Source organism: Mustelus asterias, chromosome 18, assembly GCF_964213995.1.
Source record: "Mustelus asterias chromosome 18, sMusAst1.hap1.1, whole genome shotgun sequence".
Taxonomy (NCBI): domain Eukaryota; kingdom Metazoa; phylum Chordata; class Chondrichthyes; order Carcharhiniformes; family Triakidae; genus Mustelus; species Mustelus asterias.
The window spans coordinates 31,758,098-31,782,592 of record NC_135818.1 but is presented as its reverse complement, the minus strand read 5'-3'; the positions used below and the strand labels follow the sequence as shown (position 1 = coordinate 31,782,592).

The 24,495-nt window shown below is 44.1% G+C and overlaps 1 protein-coding gene across 7 annotated transcripts in view; it reads right to left on the bottom strand.

The window, feature by feature from the left end:
* Positions 1-24,495, bottom strand: part of g2e3 (G2/M-phase specific E3 ubiquitin protein ligase) — a 328,981-nt gene that overhangs the window by 96,378 nt on the left and 208,108 nt on the right. For all 7 annotated transcript variants that reach the window (XM_078233704.1, XM_078233706.1, XM_078233703.1 and 4 more), the window contains one exon: positions 5,420-5,544. In XM_078233704.1, the coding sequence (XP_078089830.1) occupies positions 5,420-5,544 (125 nt within the window). The remainder of the gene's footprint in view (positions 1-5,419; positions 5,545-24,495) is intronic.

Here is a 24,495-nt window from a genome sequence, read left to right as displayed (position 1 = left end):
CCATGTTACTACGGGACTGACAGGAAGCTATATTCGCTATCATGCCAATGCCAACACAATTCTGGCAAAAATTGACTGAGTAGTTACAATGTGACTAAAATCACAAATTTTAAGATATATTCAGCAGCTTTAACCCATATATACTATTCCAAGAAATTAGTTTTGAATGTTGCAACAGAAGCAATTGGGGGTGGTAATATTGTTGTGGTTATGTTACTGAACGAATAATCCACAGGTTTTGACAATAATCCAGTGAGAGTTTTGTTATCATCGCAGTTCAGAATTTAAATTGAGTTTAAAATCTGGAAATCAAGAGATGGTATCAGTAAAAAGTGCCAATGAAGCAGTCAGATTTGCCTAACCTCAAATTGTTCAATAATTTTGGGGGTGGCACGGTAGCACAGTGGTTAGCGCTACTGCTTCACAGCACCAGGGACCCGGGTTCAATTCCCGGCTTGGGCCAAGGTCTGTGTGGAGTTTGCACTTTTTCCCCGTATCTGCATGGGTTTCCTCTGAGTGCTCCGGTTTCCTCCCACATTCTGAAAGATGTGCTGGTTAGGTGCATTAACCCGAACAGATGCCAGACTGTGGCGATTAGGAGAAATTCACAGTAACTTCATTGCAGTGTTAATGTAAGCCTTACTTGTGACGAATAAATAAACTTTAGAACATAGAACATAACAGCGCAGTACAGGCCCTTCGGCCCTCGATGTTGCGCCGCCCAGTGGAACCAATCTAAAGCCCCTCTAATCTACACTATTCCAATATCATCCATATGTTTATCCAATAACCATTTGAATGCACTTAATGTTAACGAGTCCACTTCTGTTGCAGGCAGGGCATTCCGCGCCCATACTACTCTCTGAGTAAAGAACCAACCTCTAACATCTGTCCTATATCTCTCACCCCTCAATTTAAAGCTATGTCCCCTCGTGTTAGCCATCACCATCCGAGGAAAAAGGCTCTCACTATACACCCTATCTAATCCTCTGATCATCTAGTATGCCTCTATTAAGTCACCTCTTAACCTTCTTCTCTCTTACGAAAACAATCTCAAAGCCCTCAGCCTTTCCTCAGACGATTTTCCCACCATACCAGGCAACATCCTGGTAAATCTCTTCTGCACCCTTTCCAACACTTGCACATCTTTCCTATAATGCGGCGACCAGAACTGTACGCAATACTCCAAGTGCGGCCGCACCAGAGTTTTGTACAGTTGCAGCATGACCTCCTGGCTCCGAAACTCAATCCCTCTACCAATAAAAGCTAACACACCGTACGCCTTCTTAACAATCCTATCAACCTGGGTGCCAGGGATCTATGCACATGGACACCCAGATCCCTCTGTTCATCCACACTACCAAGTATCTTACCATTAGCCCAGTACTCTGTATTCCCGTTACTCCTTCCAAAGTGAATCACCTCACACTTTTCCGCATTAAACTCCATTTGCCACCTCTCAGCCCAGCTCTGCAGCTTATCTATGTCCCTCTGTAACCTGCCACTTCCATCCGCACTGTCTACAACTCCACCGACTTTAGTGTCATCTGCAAATCCATCCTTCTACGCCCTCATCCAGGTCATTAATAAAAATAACAAAACAGCAATGGCCCCAAAACAGATCCTTGCAGTACACCACTAGTAACTGAACTCCAGGATGAATATTTCCCATCAACCACCAATCACATTGGTGTAGGACTGTTTTCTTACAGCTCGCCAATTCCTGATCCAAACCACTAAATCACCCTCAATCCCATGCGTCCGTATTTTCTGCAAAAGCTTACCATGGGGAACCTTATCTAACGCTTTGCTGAAATCCATATACACCACATCAACCGCTTTACCCTCATCCACCTCTTTGGTCACCTTCTCAAAGAACTCAATAAGGTTTGTGAGGCACGACCTACCCTACACAAAACCGTGCTGACTATCCCGAATCAAATTATTCCTTTCTAGGTGATTATAAATCCTATCTCTTATAATCCTTTCCAAAACTTTGCCCACAACAGAAGTAAGGCTCACTGGTCTATAATTACCAGGGTTGTCTCTGCTCCCCTTCTTGAACAAAGGGACAACATTTGCTATCCTCCAGTCTTCTGGCACTGTTCCTGTAGACAACGACACAAAGATCAAAGCCAAAGGCTCTGCAATCTCCTCTCTAGCCTCCCAGAGAATCCTAGGATAAATCCCATCCGGCCCAGGGGACTTATCTATTTTTACCCTTTCTAGAATTGCTAACACCTCCTCCTTATGAACCTCAATCCCGTCCAGTCCAACAGCCTGCATCTCAGTACTCCCCTTTAATTTTCCTGAGGGAGGGAAACCTATCATCCTTATTCATTTTGGCTTATGCGACTCTTGTCCTACACCAATGTGATGGACTGTTAACTACTCTATGAAGTGGCCAAATAGTAACTTGGTTCTGTGAAACCATGCCAAAGAATTTCAGCAGTCCAAGGTGTCCCAACACTACCTGTGAATGGACAATAAATGCTATCAGTGACATGCATATCCCAATAATGAATATAAAAGTAACAACGTGGTCAAATGTTGGAAATGTTCTTGGTACCGGCCTTGAATGTAGTTTGACTGAATTTAAAATTCGGAACATTTGATGGCCAGCAGTCGGTGCAGTCTTTGGAATTAGTGGTTTGTTTCAAAATTACTGTGATCAGAAATATACCAAGGACACTCACTTTACAAGAATGTGACCAATATTCTGACATGGCAATAAAATAAAACTGCTCCACAAATTGAATTGAGCAGATTATCATGGCTTTAAACAGTATTAGCCTCCAAAAAGCTACATCATGTATGTAAATTGGCAAATCATGCCACAAGCAAAGTACATTATTTATATACACCAGATTCAGTGTATCCCAGAATCTTCAAGCAAATTGGTGAAGTTCTGCAAGCCAATTGCAGAATTGCTTGCAGTTAAGAAAAAGGATGCAAAATGGGTCTTGTACAATTTTGGGTTTTTTTTATTTCCTTCATGGGATGAGGACATTGCTGCTCGGCCAGCATTTAATGTCCATCCCTGAGGGCACTTAAGAGTCACCACAATGCTGTGGGTCTGGAGTCACATGTAGGCCAGAATTGTTTCATAGTCATGATCAGACTTCTAACCAGATTTTTCTAACTGGAGGCCAGAAATGATGGGTAACAAACAATGTTCCCACTTATATGGTAGTTCAAAACTAGGGATAATAAATATAAGATAGACACCAATATGGTCTTATGAGGAAAAGTTGAGGGAGCGAGGGCTGTTCTCTCTGGAGCGGAGGAGGCTGAGGGGAGACTTAATAGAGGTTTATAAAATGATGAAGGGGATAGATAGAGTGAATGTTCAAAGACTATTTCCTCGGGTGGATGGAGCTATTACAAGGGGGCATAACTATAGGGTTCGTGGTGGGAGATATAGGAAGGATATCAGAGGTAGGTTCTTCACACAGAGAGTGGTTGGGGTGTGGAATGGACTGCCTGCAGTGATAGTGGAGTCAGACACTTTAGGAACATTTAAGCGGTTATTGGATAGGCACATGGAGCACACCAGGATGATAGGGAGTGGGATAGCTTGATCTTGGTTTCAGATAAAGCTCGGCACAACATCGTGGGCCGAAGGGCCTGTTCTGTGCTGTACTGTTCTATGTTCTATGTTCAATAAACTGAATAAAGAATTTAGGTTACATCTTTCCTCAGTGCTGAGAATGTGGTATTCAGTAGCACATGGAGTAGTTTAGAGAATAGCATGAATGCATTTAAAGTGAAGCGAGACATGTGCATGAGGGAGAAAGGAATAGAAGGATACTGCAATGGGGTGAAATGAAATAAGGTGGGAGGAGGCTTGTTGTGGAGCATAACACACTAACGTAATTTTAGAGGTATGTATTGTATTTAATAGTAAAATTCTTTGAGGTTGGATCTCATGGGATAAAGGGGGAGGTGGCTAGATGGGTGGAGAACTGGCTTGGTCACATGGAGTAGGTCACAGAAGACGTTGGTCACAGAAGACAGAGGGTGGTAGTGGAAGGGTCTTTTTCCGGCTGGAGGCCTGTGACTAGTGGTGTTCCGCAGGGCTCCGTATTGGGACCTCTGCTGTTTGTGATTTATATAAACGATCTGGAAGAAGGTGCAACTGGGGTGATCAGTAAGTTTGCAGACGACACAAAATTGACAGGACTTGCAGATAGTGAGGAGCATTGTCAGAAGCTACAGAAGGATATAGATAGGCTGGAAATTTGGGCAAAGAAATGGCAGATGGAGTTCAATCCTGATGAATGCGAAATAATGTAGGGAGGAGCTATACGATAAATGGCAGAACCATAAAGGGTGTAGATACGCAGAGGGACCTGGGTGTGCAAGTCCACAGATCCTTGAAGGTGACGTCACAGGTGGAGAAGAAGGCATATGGCATGCTTGCCTTTATAGGACGGGGCATAGAGTATAAAAGTTGGGGTCTGATGTTGCAGATGTATAGAACGTTGGTTCGGCCGCATTTGGAATACTGCGTCCAGTTCTGGTCGCCACACTACCAGAAAGACGTGGAGGCTTTGGAGAGAGTACAGAGGAGGTTTACCAGGATGTTGCCTGGTATGGAGGGGCTTAGTTATGAGGAGAGATTGGGTAAACTGGGGTTGTTCTCCCTGGAAAGACGGAGGATGAGGGGAGACTTAATAGAGGTGTATAAAATTATGAAAGGCATAGATAGGGTGAACGGTGGGAAGCTTTTCCCCAGGTCGGTGGTGACATTCACGAGGGGTCATAGGTTCAAGGTGAAGGGGGGGAGGTTTAACACAGATATCAGAAGGACATATTTTACACAGAGGGTGGTGGGGGCCTGGAATGCGCTGCCAGGCAAGGTGGTGGAGGCGGACACACTGGGAACGTTTAAGACTTATCTAGATAGCCATATGAACGGAGTGGGAATGGAGGGATACAAAAGAATGGTCTAGTTGGACCAGGGAGCGGCATGGGCTTGGAGGGCCGAAGGGCCTGTTCCTGTGCTGTATTGTTCTTTGAAGAATATGGGGCTATCTATTAAATAGACCCAAATTGGATTTTGAGATAACATTCAATAAGCATTCTATATGACGTGCATGGACCTCAGTTCAGGCTGTGGCACAGTGGCATTGTCACTGGACTAGTAATCCAGAAACCCAGGGTACCTCTGGGGACCCGGGTTCAAATCCAAAATTTGAATTCAATAAAAGATCTGGTTTAAAGTCTGATGATGACCATGAAACAACTCTTGATTGTCATAAAAACCCATCAGTCCATATGTTTAATATTGTAAAGGATACAGTCAACTTACAATGAGTGACTAAATTTGAACAAAATCCTGGCCACTAACATATATTGTTCTACTGTTCAAATAAATATTTAAAAATAAGAATGCTACATTGACCAAAGTAGTTACCTGATTTGTACACAATATCTCTACACTCAGGGCACTCCCAATTTTCCATGCAGCTTGCCAACAATGAACAGGCCAGATGAGTCCCGCTGGAGCCACAGTACTTACAGAGTACAATGTCCCATTTACTAAAAAAGAAAAATTACAGAACTATTAATTTCTTGCTCAAGTATCTTCTTTCACAGCATTTTATTGGTCTGAAAGTGACAGCTGGCACCTTATATGACGCCCTAAATTATATTTCAGAAAAAACTGATCATAATTCACAAAATGTGTATGCTCAACATGAAAGTTGTGGAATCACGCATCTGTTCTGCACACCTTCAAAAACCGTGTCATTAAATCTCTATTGGCCCTTCCCGATCCCTCAATCACACCTCTATCCTAAATTCTATCCGCCACTTGCTTGTCCATTCTGCTAACCTATGTTATGTTACAATTTGTGCCAACTACTCCTTCAATTTTGACATCATCAGCAAATTTTGAATACAGTCCAAAGATGTGTGGGTTAGGTTGATTGGCCAGGTTAAAAATTGCCCCTTAGAGTCCTGAGATGTGTAGGTTAGAGGGATTAGCGGGTAAATATGTGGGGGTAGGGCCTGGGTGGGATTGTGGTCGGTGCAGACTCGATGGGCTGAATGGCCTCCTTCTGCACTGTAGGGTTTCTATGATTTCTACAGTATTCTAAAACCGAAGACATTCATATATCATAGAAATGTATATTTTATATACATAATTATATATATATATCAGTGGTGCTGGCACTGTCCCTTGAGCAACAACATTGCATGCCACCCTCCAGTCTGAAAAATAACCAGATTTTTTATTCCTCCTTAACTATGTTTTATCTGGTTGTACACTGACTCTCTTATTCCATGAGCTTCAATTTTGTGAACAAGATTTTTCTGCGGTACTTTATTAAACTTACAAATTTGTACAGACAACATCTGCCATATTCCCTTCATCAACCTTCTCTGTTGCTTCATCAAAAATGGATTAATTACACCTTTTCAAATTTGTGCTGGCTATCCTCAATTACCTCGAACCTCTCGAGCTACCTCTCGATTTTTTCTCCCGATCATCATTTCTAAAACGATACATGCCATTGGTTTTAAAATAATTAGCATAACGTTGCTCAAACTGTCCTTGCCTCCTTTCTTGAATAAGGGTGTCATACTGGCCACTCTCCAATCCTCTGGCACCTCCCAGATATCTAGAAAGGATTGCAGATCATGGCAAGCCCTTCCGCTATCTTCATTCCCACTTTCCTCAGCAACCTGGCATGCAAATAATTCGGCCCAATTGATCAAGATTCCGTTGCAATCCTGGATAAACTTTTTCACTGTCCACTATGCCACCAATCATGGTGTCATCTGCAAACTTACCAACCATGCCCCCTGATTCTCTACCAAATCATTAATATAATTGACAAATAACAGTGGACCCAGCACCGATCCCTGAGGCACACAATTGGCCACAGGCCTCCAGTTTGAGAAACAACCCTCTACAACCAACCTCTGTCGTCTGTCATCAATAAGAAGTTTAACAACACCAGGTTAAAGTCCAACAGGTTTATTTGGTAGCAAAAGCCACAAGCTTTCGGAGCCTTAAGCTCCTTCTTCAGGTGAGTGGGAATTCTGTTCACAAACAGGGCATATAAAGACACAAACTCAATTTACAGAATAATGGTTGGAATGCGAATACTTACAGCTAATCAAGTCTTTAAGATACAAACAATGTGAGTGGAGAGAGCATCAAGACAGGCTAAAAAGATGTGTATTGTCTCCAGACAGGGCAGCCAGTGCAATTCTGCAAGTCCAGGCAAGCTGTGGGGGTTACAGATAGTGTGACATGAACCCAAGATCCCGGTTGAGGCCGTCCTCATGTGCGCGGAACTTGGCTATCAGTTTCTGCTCAGCGACTCTTCGTCGTCGTGTGTCGTGAAGGCCGCCTTGGAGAACGCTTACCCGAATATCAGAGGCCGAATGCCCGTGACCGCTGAAGTGCTCCCCAACAGGAAGAGAACAGTCTTGCCTGGTGATTGTCGAGCGGTGTTCATTCATCCGTTGTCGCAGCGTCTGCATGTTTTCCCCAATGTACCGTGCCTCGGGACATCCTTTCCTGCAGCGTATCAGGTAGACAACATTGGCCGAGTTGCAAGAGTATGTACCGTGTATCGGTTGCATTCTTGGACACACGCATCTCCATTAAGGACGGTCACCTCAGCACCTCACTGTACCGCAAGCCCACGGATAACCTCACGATGCTCCACTTCTCCAGCTTCCATCCTAAACATCTGTTTTGGGGCCACTGCTGTTTGCCATTTTTATTAATGACCTGGATGAGGGCGTGGAAGGATGGATTAGTAAATTTGCGGATGACACTAAAGTCGGTGGAGTTGTAGACACTGCGGAGGGAAGTGGCAGGTTACAGAGGGACATAGATAAGCTGCAGAGCTGGGTTGAGAGGTGGCAAATGGAGTTTAATGCCGGAAAGTGTGAGGTGATTCACTTTGGAAGGAGTAACAGGAATACAGAGTACTGGGCTAATGGTAAGATACATTGGTAGTGTGGATGAATAGAGGGATCTGGGTGTCCATGTGCATAGATCCCTGGCACCCAGGTTGATAGGGTTGTTAAGAAGGCGTACGGTGTGTTAGCTTTTATTGGTAGAGGGATTGAGTTTCGGAGCCAGGAGGTCATGCTGCAACTGTACAAAACTCTGGTGCGGCTGCATTTGGAGTATTGCGTACAGTTCTGGTCGCCGTATTATAGGAAAGATGTGGAAGTGTTGGAAAGGGTGCAGAGGAGATTTACCAGGATGTTGCCTGGTATGGTGGGAAAATCGTATGAGGAAAGGCTGAGGGTCTTGAGGTTGTTTTCGTTAGAGAGAAGAAGGTTAAGAGGTGACTTAATAGAGGCATACAAGATGATCAGAGGATTAGATAGGGTGGATAGTGAGAGCCTTTTTCCTCGGATGGTGATGGCTAACACGAGGGGACATAGCTTTAAATTGAGGGGTGAGAGATATAGGACAGATGTTAGAGGTAGGTTCTTTACTCAGAGAGTAGCAAGGGCGTGGAATGCCCTGCCTGCAGCAGTAGTGGACTCGTCAACATTAAGAGCATTCAAATGGTTATTGGATAAACATATGGATGATATTGGAATAGTGTAGATTAGAGGGGCTTTAGATTGGTTCCACTGGGCGGCGCAACATCGAGGGCCGAAGGGCCTGTACTGCGCTGTAATGTTCTACGTTCTATGTAAACACGTTAAAGAAGCCATCCCCTACGGACAAGCCCTCCGTACACACAGGATCTGCACGGATGAGGAGGATCGCAACAGACACCTCCAGACGCTGAAAGATGCCCTCATAAGAACAGGATATGGCGCTCGACTCATCGATCGACACTTCCAACGTGCCACAGCGAAAAACTGCACTGACCTCCTCAGAGACAAACACGGGACACGGTGGACAGAGGACGACTTCGTCGTCCAGTACTTCCCCGGAGCAGAGAAGCGACGGCATCTCCTCCGGAGCCTTCAACATGTCATTGATGAAGATGAACATCTCGCCAAGGCCATCCCCACACTCCCACTTCTTGCCTTCAAACAACCGCACAACCTCAAACAGACCATTTCTCTGCAGCAAACTACCCAGCCTTCAGGAGAACAGTGACCACGACATCACACAACCTTGCCACAGCAACCTCTGCAAGACGTGCCGGATCATCAACACAGATGCCATCATCTCACGTGAGAACACCATCCACGAGGTACACGGTACATACTCTTGCAACTCGGCCAACAATGTCTATCTGATACGCTGCAGGAAAGGATGTCCCGAGGCATGGTACATTGGGGAAACCATGCAGACGCTGTGACAACGGATGAATGAACACCACTCGACAATCACCAGGCAAGACTGTTCTCTTCCTGTGGGGGAGCACTTCAGCGGTCACGGGCATTCGGCCTCTGATATTCAGGTAAGCGTTCTCCAAGGCGGCCTTCACGACACACGACGGCGAAGAGTCGCTGAGCAGAAACTGATAGCCAAGTTCCGCACACATGAGGACGGCCTCAACCGGGATCTTGGGTTCATGTCACACTATCTGTAATCCCCACAGCTTGCCTGGACCTGCAGAGTCTCACTGGCTGTCCTGTCTGGAGACAATACACATCTCTTTAACCTGTCTTAATGCTCTCTCCACTCACATTGTTTGTATCTTAAAGACTTGATTAGCTGTAAGTATTCGCATTCCAACCATTATTCTGTAAATTGAGTTTGTGTCTTTATATGCCCTGTTTGTGAACAGAATTCCCACTCACCTGAAGAAGGAGCTTAAGGCTCTGAAAGCTTGTGGCTTTTGCTACCAAATAAACCTGTTGGACTTTAACCTGTTGTTATTTAACTTCTTACTGTATTTACCCCAGTCCAACGCCAGCATCTCCACATTCTGTCATCAAGCCAATTTTGTATCCAATTAGCTACCTCATCTTGGATCCCGTGAGATTTAACCTTATGTAACAATTTACCATGCGGTATCTTGTCAAAGGCCTTGCTAAAGTCCATGTAGACAATGTCGATTGCACTGCCCTCATCTACCCTCCTGGTTACCCCTTTAAAAAACTCAATCAAATTCGTGAAACATGATTTTTCACTCACAAAGACATGTTGACTGTCCCCAGTCAGTCCTTGCCTCTCGAAATGCCTGAAGAGCCTGTTTCTCAGAATACCTTCTAACAACTTACCCACTACATTCGTTAGACTCAGCAGCCTGTAGTTTCCAGGCTTTTCCCTGCAGCCCTTTTTAAACAAAGACACAACATTTTGCACCCTCCAATCTTCAGGCATCTTACCTGTGGCTATCAGTGATTCAAATATATTTTTGCTGGGGGACCGGCAATTTCCTCCCCAGCCTCCCTCAACGACCTTGGATGCACTTCATCAGGTCCTGGGGATTTATCTACCTTGATGCACTTTGAGACTTCCAGCACCTCCTTCTCTAATATGTACACTCCTCAAGACATCACTATTTATTTCTGGGCAGCATGGTGGTACAGTGCCAGGGACCTGGGTTCGATTCCCGACTTGGGTCTCTGTCTCTGTGGAGTTTGCATGTTCTCCCCCGTGTCTGCGTGGGTTTCCTCCGGATGCTCCGGTTTCCTCCCACAATCCAAAAGACGTGCTGGTTAGGTGCATTGGCTGTGCTAAATTCCCCCTCAGCGTACCCGAACAGGCGCTGGAGTATGGCAACTAGGGGATTTTCACAGTAACTTCATTGCAGTGTTAACGTAAGCCTACTTGTGACAATAATAAATAAACTTTAAACTTATTTTCCCAAGTTTCCTAATACCCATGCCTTTCTCAACAGTAAATACTGATGAGAAATATTCATTTAGGATCTCACCCATGTCTTGTGGATCTGCACATAGATGATCTTGTTAATCCTTCAGAGGCCCTTTTCACTCCCGAGTTACTCTTTTGTCCTTTATGCATTTGTAGAAGCTCTTTGGATTCTCTTTTGCCTTATCTGCCAAAGCAATTGCGTGTCCCCTTTTTGCCCTCCTGATTTCTCTCTTAACTTTACCCCTACACCCTCTATACTCTTCAAGGGATCAGACTTGAAAGCCTCCCACTTACCAGACATCCCTTTGCCTGCTAACAGACTCCCCCAATCAACTTTTGAAAGTTCCTGTCTAATACCATCAGAATTGGCCTTGCCCCAATCTAGAATTTTAACTTTTGGGCCAGACGTTTCATTCTCCATGGCTATCTTAAAACTAATGGAATTATGGTCACTGGTCCCAAAGTGAACCCTCACTAACACTTCTGTCACCTGTCCTTCCTTATTTCCCAAGTGGAGGTCAAGCTTTTCCCCCTCTCCATATACTGAATGAGAAATTCCACCTGAATACACTCAACACATTCCTCTCCATCCAAGCCCCTAATATGATAGCTGTCCCTGTCAATGTTGGGAAAGTTAAAGTCCCCTATTTTTCTTGCAGCTATCTGTAATCTCCTTACATATTTGCTCCTCAATTTCCTGCTGACTATTTGGAGGCCTAGAGTACAATCCTATCAAAGTGATCTCCCCTTTCTTATTTCACAGTTCTACCCATATAGACTCAGTGGGCGAACCTCAGAAATATCCTCTCTCAGAACTGCTGTGATGTTCTCCCTAATGAAAACTCCACCTCCTCTCTTACCTTCTGTTCTCTTCTTCCTAAAGCATCTGCACCCTGGAACATTGAACTGCCAAGTCTTGTCTCTCCCTTCGCCATCAGTCCTGTCCTTCCCTAAGCCATGTTTCAATAATAGCTATAATATGTCCCACGTACCCATCCATGCTCTGAGTTCATCTGCTTTGCCAGTCAGGCCTCTTGCATTGAAATAAATGCAGTTTAATCTAGACTTCCCTTGCTCTCTGCCCCGCTCTTGCCTGACCTGTCTCGTACTAGGATTACTGTACTTTACCATTTAACATGCTCTCTTTAACTTCCGTGCTGTCCTCAACCTTCTCTTCTATCTCCCGACTGCTTTGGGTTCCAGCCCCCTGCCAAACTAGTTTAAACACTCCCGAGTGGCTCTAACAAATCTCCCACCAGGATATTAGTCCGCGTCCAGTTCAGGTGCAACCCGTCCCTCTTGAACAGGTCACCCCTGCCCCAGAAACGATCCCCATGATCCTCAAATCTAAATCCCTGCCCCCTTCACCAAGCCATGCATTAATCTGCCTAATCTTCCTATTCCAACTCTCGGTAGCACGTGGCACTAGCAGTAGTCGGGAAATGACTACCTTTGAGGTCCTGCACTTTAGCCTTCTGCCGAACTCCCTACGTCCACACTTCAGGATCTCATCTCTTTTCCTATCTATGTCACTGATACCAATGTGTACAACAACCACTGGCTGTTCCCCCTCCCCCTTAAGAATGTGCTGCAGCCGCTCAGAGATGTCTTTGACCTTGGCACCAGGGAGGCAACACATCATCCTGGAGTCTCGATCACGGCCACAGAAATGCCTGCCTGTGTTTCTAATTAGCGAGTTCGCTATTGCTACTGCTCGCTTGCTCTTTGCACCTGGAGGAAACCCACGCAGTCACAGGGAAAAAGTGCAGACTCCGCAAAAAAAGTGACCCAAACCAGGAATCGAACCTGGGCCCCGAGCGCTGTAAGGCAGCAGTGCTAACCACTGTGCCGCCCAGATGATAGTGCACAATATGGTTTCAAGTTCTACTGGATTTAGTCCACATGCTTTAATGACCGGATGCCTTTTGAAAGGAATTGAGCCTCTTTTAGGATTGAACTTTTCTAAACCAGAAATTGTTGCCCTTAGCCATGAGAAAGTTATACAGAAATTGCTCAAGAATGTTCAAGCCGCTCAGAAGTCAGCTGCTATTAAAATGGGACAGAAAAGGAAGCAGAGTAAAGTTTACTTTGATAGTCATGTGAATCTGATAGAATGTAAGATGGGACAACTGATTATGCTTCAAATTTATGAACCTGATACATTCTTATACCCTAGATATTCTGGGCCTCACACTATTGTTGATAAAGTAAGTCCATTAGTGTACAAAGTGATCACAGAATCTGGAAAAACATGATGGTATCACATCAATCAAATTAAAACTCACGGTGTTCAGAATATGGACATGATGAGATGTTGGAAGCATGTGATCCACCTGATGATACTGTTATTTTCCAGGTTGATCCGAGTGTAATACACTCCCAGACATCAACACTGCCCGCATCAACCCCAACTTGGTTTTTAAATAATGTAATTGAGTAGTCGGAAGGGGGGTTTCCCAGGTAGCACAGTGGTTAGCATTGCTGCTTCACAGCTCCAAGGACCTGGGTTCGATTCCTGGCTTGGGTCACTGTTTGTGTGGAGTTTGCACATTCTCCTCGTGTCTGCGTGGGTTTCCTCCGGGTGCTCCGGTTTCCTCCCACAGTCCAAAGATGTGCGGGTTAGGTTGATTGGCCAAGCTAAAATTGCCCTTAGTGTCCTGGGATGCGTAGGTTAGAGGGATTAGTGGGTAAATATGTCGGGATATGGGGGTAGGGCCTGGGTGGGATTGAGGTCGGTGCAGACCCGATGGGCCGAATGGCCTCTTTCTGCACTGTAGGGTTTCTAAGATTCTAAGAGGTTCCTCATCAGCTGGCTCACCAGACAGTAGTCAGGTGGGAATGAGGAGGCATACCATCTAGTTAAGAATATAACCCTAGTCAAGGATGAGAAGGAAGAGAATGATCAGATTGTAAGGGAGGAGGATCAGGCAGTTGCACAATCAGATACACTCACATGTGAATCAAAATCAACCCATGGAAAGCAATTGGCCTAGATGGAGTACCTGAACAAGCACTCAGGTTCTGCGCGGACCAGCTGGAGGGGATATTCGCAGACATCTTCAACCTCCCTTTACACCAATCTGAGGTCCCTAGCTGTGGTTAGCACTGCTGCCTCATAGTGCCAGGGACCCGGGTTCAATTCTGGATCACTGAGTGTGAGGAGTTTGCACATTCTCCCTGTGTCTGCGTGGGTTTCCTTCTACAATCCAAAGATATGCGCATTAGGTTGATTGGCCATGCTAAATTGACCCTAGTGTCAGGGGATTAACCGAGTAATTATGTGGGGGTTACGGGAATAGGGCCTGGGTGGGATTGTGATCACTGCAGACTCAATGGGCCGAATGGCCTCATTCTGCTATGTAGGGATTCTATGTCAGACTCTTATTCATAGACCACAGCTCAGCCTTTAACATCATTATTCCTAAGAGACTCATCTCCAAACTCTTTGGCCTGGGGCTCGGCTCCTCCCTCTGCAACTGGATCCTATACTTCCTAACACACAGACCGTATTTAGTAAGGATAGACAACAACACCACCTCCACAATCATCCTCAACACCGGTGCTCTGTAAGGCTGTGTCCTCAGCCCCTTACTATACTCCTTATACACCTATGACTGGATGGTCAAATTACCCTCCAACTCGATTTTCTAGTTTGCGGATGACACCACCGTTGTGGGTCGGATCTCAAACAACGACGAGGCACAGGACAGGAAAGAAAGAGAGAATCTGGTGAACTGGTGTGATGACAATAATCTCTCCCTCAATATCAACAAAACGAAGGAGAAGGTCATTGACTTCAGGAAGCATAGTGGAGGGCTTGCCTCTGTCTACATCAATGAGGACGAAGTAGAAATGTTCAAGAGCTTCAAGTTTTTAGGTGCCCAGATCACCAACAACCTGTCCTGGTCCCTCCGTGCGGACCTATATTTAAGAAAGCCCACCAATGCCTCCACTTTCTCAGGGGACTAAGGAAATTTGGCATGTTCACTAGAACTCTCACCAACCTCTACGGTGCACCATAGAAAGCATTCTTTCTGGTTGTATCACAGCTTGGTATGGCTCTTGCTCGGTCCAAGACCGCAAGAAACTACAAAGGGTTGTGAATGAAGCCCAGTCCATCACTCAAACCAGCCTCCCATCCATTGACACTGTATACATTTGCCACTGCCTCAGAAAAGCAGTCAGCATAATCAAGGACCCCACGCACCCTGGACATACTCTCTTCCATCTTCACCTAATAGTTGCATTGACCATGCTAAATTCTCCCTCAGTGTACCCAAACAGGCGCCGGAATGTGGCGACTTCTTTGCAGTGTTAATGTAAGCCTACTTGTGACACTAATAAACACTAATAAATAAACATTTCCATCGGGAGAAAGGTACAAAAGTCTGAGGGCACGTACCTACTGACTCAAAAACATCTTCTTCCCTGCTGCTGTCAGACTTTTGAATGGACCTACCTCACATTAAGTTGATCTTCCTCTACATCCTAGCTACATCCTAGGGCGGCACGGTAGCACAGTGGTTAGCACTGCTGCTTCACAGCTCCAGGGACCTAGGTTCGATTCCCGGCTTGGGTCACTGTCTGTGTGGAGTTTGCACATTCTCCTCGTGTCTGCGTGGGTTTCCTCCAGGTGCTCCGGTTTCCTCCCACAGTCCAAAGATGTGTGGGTTAGGTTGATTGGCTATGCTAAAAATTGCCCTTAGTGTCCTGAGATGCATAGGTTAGAGGGATTAGTAGGTAAAATATGTAGGGATATGGGAGTAGGGCCTGGGTGGGATTGTGGTCGGTGCAGACTCGATGGGCCGAATGGCCTCTTTCTGTACTGTAGGGTTTCTATGATTTCTATTTCTATGACTGTAACACTACATTCTGCCCTCTCCTTTCCTTCCCTATGTACGGTATGATTTGTCTGTATAGTGCGCAAGAAACAATACTTTTCACAGTATACTAATACATGTGATAATAATAAATCAAATCAAATCAAAAGTTATACCAGTAGTTGGACAGAGAATCTGGAAGTTGGACCAGTGGTTGAGCAAGCATTGGGACCAGCAGCTGGGCAACCTTGATATGATGAGACCGAATATGATTCCTGTTTCTGATGCTTTGCTTGGTTTCTAATTAACATTCATGGTTATGATCAACAATGTCTTCAGGTATATGTCCTTGTTAAGGCCCGGATGCCTATTATCAAACATGCATGACGCTTCCCAATAGATGTCCTGCTCGTCAGATGCTAAATTAGATGTCCTTACAGATAAGATACAGACCACCTTCCACGTGCAGATCTTTGCGTATGCCTTCAAGGCGTAGTCCTTCCAAGGGGTAGTCTTTCTAAGTTTAGGTTTCAGATAAGGTTTCTCGGGAATTCTTATCATTTGGATGTCATACCCTATCAATTAATGTCTCTGCATACATGTAGAGGTTTTATTTCAACCATTTTAGGTGAAAGGTTGTGGAAGCAACAATTCTAAATTAAAACTTTTTCATTGATGAACTGATTTTAAACGGCATGTAACATCATATCATTTAGTCACTCTCTAAATTACAAACAGATTTTGTGTTTTCTGGGCCTGCATCCCATCGAGTTAGTAAAGCTACCAAAGAAGAAAGAAGTTCAGCAGAGAAGGACCAGAATACTCCAGAAAACACAAAATCTGGTTGTAATTGAGAGAGTGACTAAATTATACTTTGTTAATGAGTGGGAATTGTATTTATTTGAACAGCATACCATTAGAATCTTGTTTATTCAGGAATAGTTAATACTTAGAAGGGATTTATTCAGTTTATTAACAATTTAGTTAACTTGTTCACTGTTAGTTTGATCAATAAATTGTAGCATGTTGATTTTAGAGTGAGTGTCAAGGATTTATTTTGTTTTAACCACTAGGAGTTGCTAAAGAGCAGGTCACACCACTTCACACACTTTTTGCAGAATATAACACGAGGTACCCCTCTTTGGGCGTTTCAGTCTTAGTTTTCAGAAGGGGGATCCACCTCTCCTTTCTGACAGATTGGGGACTCCTCCGGGATTTGAACAATCCTAGATCTTTAAATAAACATTAAGTGAGAAGTGGAAAATCTGTTTAATTTCAGTGGCTTGTTGTTGCTTAAATGAAAAATGGGGAAATGGCTCTTAATGTTACTAAAGAGGTTCTGGGGGTCGAAGATGCTTCCCAAATTTGCCAAGAAAGTTTAGAAAGACAGAAAAAGATGACTCTTGTATAATTAGCAAACAGGCTAAAATTGGGTTTAACCAAGAAAGCTGAAATTGTAATGGAGTTAGCTAAGCATTTAGGTATATCAGAGAAACAGTCAAGTTACGTGGAGGCAGAAAAAACTGAATTTTCCAAATGAGACAATTGGAGTTAGAACTGAACTTAAAAGGCTGGAAAGAGAGAGGGAAAGGGAAAAGATGAAGTTGGAACTGGAAGCAAAAAGACTTCAGATGACAGAATTAAAAGTGCAAGATAGAAGTGATGAAGGGCAAACTCATCGTAGCCAACTACCTGGTAGGGACATATACAAATATGTCCAAACATCACCAAAATTTGATGAAAAAGACACAGAAGCCTTTTTCATTTCCTTTGAGAAATTGGCTACACAGATGAAATGGCCAGAGGAACATAGAACATAGAACAGTACAGCACAGAACAGGCCCTTCGGCCCACGATGTTGTGCCGAGCTTTATCTGAAACCAAGATCAAGCTATCCCACTCCCTATCATCCTGGTGTGCTCCATGTGCCTATCCAATAACCGCTTAAATGTTCCTAAAGTGTCTGGCTCCACTATCGCTGCAGGCAGTCCATTCCACACCCCAACCACTCTCTGTGTAAAGAACCTACCTCGGACATCCTTCCTATATCCCCCACCACGAACCCTATAGTTATGCCCCCTTGTAATAGCTCCATCCACCCGAGGAAATAGTCTTTGAACGTTCACTCTATCTATCCCCTTCATCATTTTATAAACCTCTGTTAAGTCTCCCCTCAGCCTCCTCCGCTCCAGAGAGAACAACCCTAGCTCCCTCAACCTTTCCTCATAAGACCTACCCTCCAAACCAGGCAGCATCCTGGTAAATCTCCTCTGCACTCTTTCCAGCGCTTCCACATCCTTCTTACAGTGAGGTGACCAGAACTGCACACAATATTCCAAATGTGGTCTCACCAAGGTCCTGTACAGTTGCAGCATAACCCCACGGCTCTTAAACTCCAATCCCCTGTTAATAAAAGCTAACACACTATAGGCCTTCTTCACAGCTCTATCCACTTGAGTGGCAACCTTCAGAGATCTGTGGATATGGACCCCAAGATCTCTCTGTTCCTCCACAGTCTTCAGAACCCTACCTTTGACCCTGTAATCCACATTTAAATTTGTCCTACCAAAATGAATCACCTCACATTTATCAGGGTTAAACTCCATTTGCCATTTTTCAGCCAGCTTTGCATCCCATCTATGTCTCTTTGCAGCCTACAACAGCCCTCCACCTCATCCACTACTCCACCAATCTTGGTGTCAACAGCAAATTTACTGATCCACCCTTCAGCCCCCTCCTCTAAGTCATTAATAAAAATCACAAAGAGCAGAGGACCAAGCACTGACCCCTGTGGCACTCCACTAGCAACCTGCCTCCAATCCGAACATTTTCCATCCACCACCACCCTCTGTCTTCGATCAGACAGCCAGTTACTTATCCAATCGGCCAACTTTCCCTCTATCCCACACCTCCTCACTTTCACCATAAGCCGACCATGGGGGACCTTATCTAACGCCTTACTAAAATCCATGTATATGACATCAACTGCCCTACCTTCATCAACACACTTAGTTACCTCCTCAAAAAATTCAATCAAATTTGTGAGTGAAGAAGGGAAAGGGTTAATGTTTTTTGTACTCAATGTATTTTGTACCTAAAAGGTTGAACTTTGTATCTGGAATGTATCACAAACCTAACGTTTCCTTGTGGCGAGTCATCCCTTTTTTATATTGCTCCTGGTAGTAGCATAAGCCATTTGTTCATGTCTTTCATCTTTTACTTTAGTATAAGCCATTTGTTCATGGTTCTCTCGCTTGTTTATATCATTCTGATAAAACAGACAGTTGAATATAGATGTTAGGAGGCTTTCCCGGAGGCTTGTCTGTGATTTAAGCAGAGGAAGCAGCCACCAAATGGTAGAGTGCGAGAATGGCCGTTTGAAGGAGAACTCCCACTGGGACAGTTGCACTCAGTCACTCAGTCACTTCAAAGGAAACGCTGCGGGAAGAGCAGGGGACCAGAGATGACACCTTGACTGCAACGACCAGAAGAATTGTGCTTTATGACCCAAGGATACCAGATGGTTTCTAACCATGATCCAAAGACTATCAGAAGCTGTTAAAGGAACTATAATTTACGATCAAGGACTGTTAACTGGACTTTGCTTCATGACTTGTATTGGGAACCCTGATGTATAAATATCCACGTTTCTTGTGTTCAGTGAGAACTTTGGCTTCCGCTTTCAAGGGGTCAAGTTCTCCCATAAGCTTATGAAAATAAAGCCTGACTGTATTTTTGACTCATATCAGCCTATAGAGGTATAATTTCCGACTTCAGTTTTGGTGCCGAAAGCCGGGACAAAAAAACCCCGGATCTGTTTGTGGGACTCTGTTTGCAGGCCCAGGTTGAATGGCCACAACCTGTGTACTGGAATAGAGTTCTGAACCTAATAGGGTGAGTCAAACTACAGTGGGCTGAGCATATGTGGTGAGTGTGTGTGAGAGTGAAAGACATCTGAGCTGAACACATGCGGACAAGGAGGCATTTGTCTGTTATGGATTCTCAAGTGAGTGTAAAGACTGGAGAAAAGTTGCCTGAGATGTGATGTTCAGACGTGAGTGAGAAAGAAACTGTTTGTGTGAGAGAGAAACTGTCTGAGTGATCACTGGAATAGTGTAAGCTTAATAGTGTAAGAGGTGGTACGGAGGGATTTGATCACCCCTGACAGGTAACACCGGACTCTGATAAGAGCGACCTAGGAGTGGGAGAGTGAGAAGGGAGAATAGAAGGCTCCAAGTGGTGAGTATAAAACTTATCTGTATTATGGCGGGATCACAAGTACAAGGACAGTGGGGACTTCCGGAATCCCTGATAAATCTGATAAATGAGTGTATGACTGAGAGGAACAAATTCATTAAACAGATGAGCAAAGGGGGGTGGAACTTATCCTACCCTCTGGGCCAACAGCATAAGTGGTTGGGTAAAGAAAAGAGAAACATGACAAAGAAAATAGGAGTATTGTTAATACATCAGTTAGCTGGACTAATTGAGCAAGTCGTTGCCTCTACTCAAAAGTGGAGTGAGGATAAAGAAAGGATTAGGGAGTTAGAATGCAGAGTAAGGGAACTGGAGAAACAAAACCAAGTATTAGAAGAAAAGCTATGGAGAGGGGAAACCATTCCTCTACCTCCTTATGAGTCCATACAACAGGAACTAAACACTCTTCCAGAGGAATGGGACGTCCTAGAACACAACTTAGTGCCAGTAACCCAAGGGGGAACAGATTTTCAGCCAAAAGTAAATTATGAACCTTTCACCCTGGGTGAGAGGCAGCAGATAATGGTTTCCCTGGGTAAATTACAACCTCGAAGCGCAAACACTAAATTCTGGGAAGAATTAGACACAATTTGGGTAGGACACCAATTACACCTGAGAAACGTACACCAGCTGGTAAGGGCAGCCTGTCCAGCGGATAAGTGGAGGCAGGTAGCAGGTGGACCCGCCGCTCTTCCAGCACAGGATTATAGTGGGGGACGGTGGACACATGCAGTCGCCCTAACATCAGAGATAGATGCCCAACAGACACCCTTCGCCCAGTTTAAAGTAGAAATTCTGAGAGTATTAGGGAATGCTCCCACTAACTGGAGCAGAATGACCACAACGAAACAGCTAAAAGGGGCTTCTGAATGTGGGGGATGGTTGTTCCAGGTACATCAGGAGTGCTCTGGACAAGGAAACCCAGGTCAAGGGGATCGAGCGTTCATCCAGGCTTTTAAGGATGAATTCTTTAGTGTTCACCAAAACCTCCTTGAAATGGGAATTCTCAGTACCCCGAACTATGATGAGTTGGTAGAATGGGCTAATGGCATACCTGGAGGTGGATAGGAGAGATCTTAGTTTTTGTATTTCAGTGTGTTTGTGAGATGTGGTTTTCTAGTCGAATGTAGGTGGTTGTTGTTGTATTAAATTGAGAGCAGGAATTGTTGAAACCTTTGTTCTTGTGGAGTGTTTATTGCGGGTAATAAATGACCTTAGTTTAGCCTCAGGAATGCTGGGGAGGTGTGAAGACTGTTAAAGATTAAAGTGATAAGATTTCTTGCATTTACTTCTGTTTTGAGTTTTAATTATAGTTTGGAAGAAAGAAGAATAAAAGTGACTGTCTTAATCCAAGTTCTGTATTCTTTTAAATGTTTTACTTACATCTCAGTTTAAGATGTTAAGTTTGAATGAGTGGTGGAAGCTTCCATGTGTGTCTGTGTGTGTTTAACAGAGTTGTTTGTTTTGATGTGATTTTACAACAGTGGGTTTGATACAGAGTTTGAATAAAATTAGAAGATAAATTGAAGTTTCAAAATCAAAGTACATAATTTGAAGTTGGAAATAGCCAATTTGAATTTTGAATAAACCTGTGTTTGAATTTTGTTAAGAAAGGATTTAAACCTTGGAGGGAACCATGTGCTCTCTCCTTTGTCTTAAAGTGAAAATTATGAGAGAGTTAGTTGAGAAATTGGGAGAAGAAATTAAGTAATTTTATGGAAAAGTAGATAAGCAAGAACAAAAGAATGTGGTAAATGTACTGTCTATGAGTCAGTTTAAAATATTTTAAGTTAAGTGAAATGAATTGTAATTCTGCTTATTTCACGTTCCAGCAGGAGATTAATCAATTAAATCTTAGTTGCCAATGCAAATTGCCCTTACAAATGTCTGATAGTTTAATGTTCTGTAACTGGTTAAAATTATGTACTGCCGTTGGAATTTTATGTGCTATCTATTGTTCAAAGTTTGCCAAATATTGAGCACTGTCAAGCTTAAAATCTAGCCAGTTAAAATCAAACCAAAAGGTTTCTGATTAATTAACTAGTGTGTATTGTACCTACTTTGGTTTTGATTTGGCGCCTGTTGTTTTCCTTGCCATACAAATGATTAAACTAGAGATAATGTCGGGGTACATTATATAAAGATTGGAGCTGTATGGTATGTGATTTTAATGGGGAATGCGATGTTTTTTGATGAGATTATATACAAATGAATGGATGTCCAACTACAGCCAAAAAACCAGTTTAAAGTGTTATTTAATTCACACTAAGCTTTCTATGGAAGGGGGGTGTGTAGTTAACTGTATAATGTACTAGCTAAAGCCATACAGATATCGGGGAAATTGTGGACAGAGATATTGCCCACTATACTGATGAGATTAAGAATTACCACAAACCGGACAACCGGATTAACCCCTTATGAAATTAATGACAGAATGGGCGATGATGTAGGTTCACTAAAAGATGAATTCAGGAGATATGTGTTGGAACTAAGCACCCAACTTAAAGGCTTGCGCAAATTAGTAAAAGACAATCCGGAACAAAGAAACACAGAGAGAGAGCGAGCTTGAAATGCTCCCTGACGGGCGGGAAATTGCGTCCAAGTAAAAGCACTACTTGACAAACCTGGGTTCGCCCCTCAATGGGAGGGCCCCTATAAAGTTAAAATTGTGTAGTGTGCTTAATTCACAGATATGCGAGATGGTTGACCTCCAAGCAAGCTGAACGGGTTCGCGGGCAGTGGCGCGCGGGCGGTATAGCCTTTGGACCATTGTATAACGGTCGCGCGGGTTATTAGTTAAGTGATAGGATGATTTTCTTGCTGCTTCTCACGACCTTTGCCCTGCTAGTTACGGAGGGGAAGTATAGATGGAATTGTGTAGACTTGAGGATAGAGCATCGCAAGCATGTAACGATGGCTCTGTCTATTGTAACCTTCCGACACATGGAATAAGTCCCTGGGAGGTAACCCGTAGGGACCGCTGCTTGGGATTCCTTAACCATGCCATGTTGCTAACTTTGTTGGAGGGGCGAGGTGATTGGGGTCTCCCATGCATGTAATGTGGTGTAACTGGAATTTTTGGTGTTTAACTGAGGGACCGGGATGAATCTGTACCCGGCAACAGTAGAGGGCTCGGGAGGATGTGTACATCAACACGAGATTTGGTCGATCCAAGCAATCATTGTACCAATCCTCTAAAATCAGGCCCCATCACATGAACACTTTCATGTATATGTCTCACTTGTATGTATTGCAGTCAAAATGTTGAGCAAGTGCTGGGTCTGCTCACATATTCCCATGCATGAAGGAAAGGGGGGAAAGTCCTTTATTCCCTATCCCTTTGTCAACTCCGGGAATAGTAGAGGGGATTTCGAATTAGAATGGAACCCACGATGGGACAAGGAAAGTGACATTTAAAAAAAAAACCCCATCAGGCATGTTGTGAAAACCCAACAAGGGGGATCTATCTGCTTGGTAAGAAACGGAACCATACTTATTGGCCGTAGCTACTGTACCCAGCAGATTAATGTCACCAGTGGTGCCTGGGCTTTGGCGCAACAGATTACAATCCATTGCCCTACTGCTGATGTCCTGGTCAGCCTCTCCTCTACTTATATGAGCAGCATGACTGCATATGACGGTACCTGTTGTGTCTGTGGAAACAATGCCGACCCATGGCTTCCTTGGGATTGGGTAGGATCGTGTTATTTAGTATATGTGGTACCCTATATTCACCATTACACCGACTTACGGGACCACCCCGAGATACACCTGCTTAGGACTAAGCGAGCCATTACTGAGACAGAAACGGTTCTTTATGATAGCTTTCCCACTTTATGGGACAGCAAAAGCAGCTCAGGAGCTTATACATATGGCCTCGACCTTGGAGAGAATTGCAAATGAAACTAGAGACAGGTTCGAGGAGGTGAGCACAGCCTTCTCTGAAGTATCAGCTGAGGTTGTAGCTATCCGGACTGTTGCTTTATAGAACCGATTGACACTTGATTATGTGTTGGCTTTCCAGGGAGGAACGTGCGCTATAATTGAATCTGAATGCTGCACGTATATCCCAGATGTTTCGGAAAATATAACTCGTTTGGCAGATCATATCAAACGAGTGACGATGACAATACAAGGTGAAGGGAGCCAATATCATAATTATAACCCTCCGGGATCGCTGGGGCAATGGTTCAGGTCGGGGGAATCATATCTGATGCACAGGTTAATTGTATTAATTGTCATTGTTATCGCATGTTGTATTTGTATGGCATTATTGAACGCTTGTTGGAAAACGGTAACAGCCCGAATTATGCCGAGTGCAAGTGTACAGGCAGAAGGGACAGACTTCCTGATGAAGGAGGTAGGCCCATATGTATTGGTAACATTTGGCTCTGAGTTGGTCATGGGGCCATGTTTGCACTTGGCCTCTGACCAAAGGGGGGATTGAAGAAGGGAAAGGGTTAATGTTTTTTGTACTCAATGTATTTTGTACCTAAAAGGTTGAACTTTGTATCTGGAATGTATCACAAACCTAACGTTTCCTTGTGGCGAGTCATCCCTTTTTTATATTGCTCCTGGTAGTAGCATAAGCCATTTGTTCATGTCTTTCATCTTTTACTTTAGTATAAGCCATTTGTTCATGGTTCTCTCGCT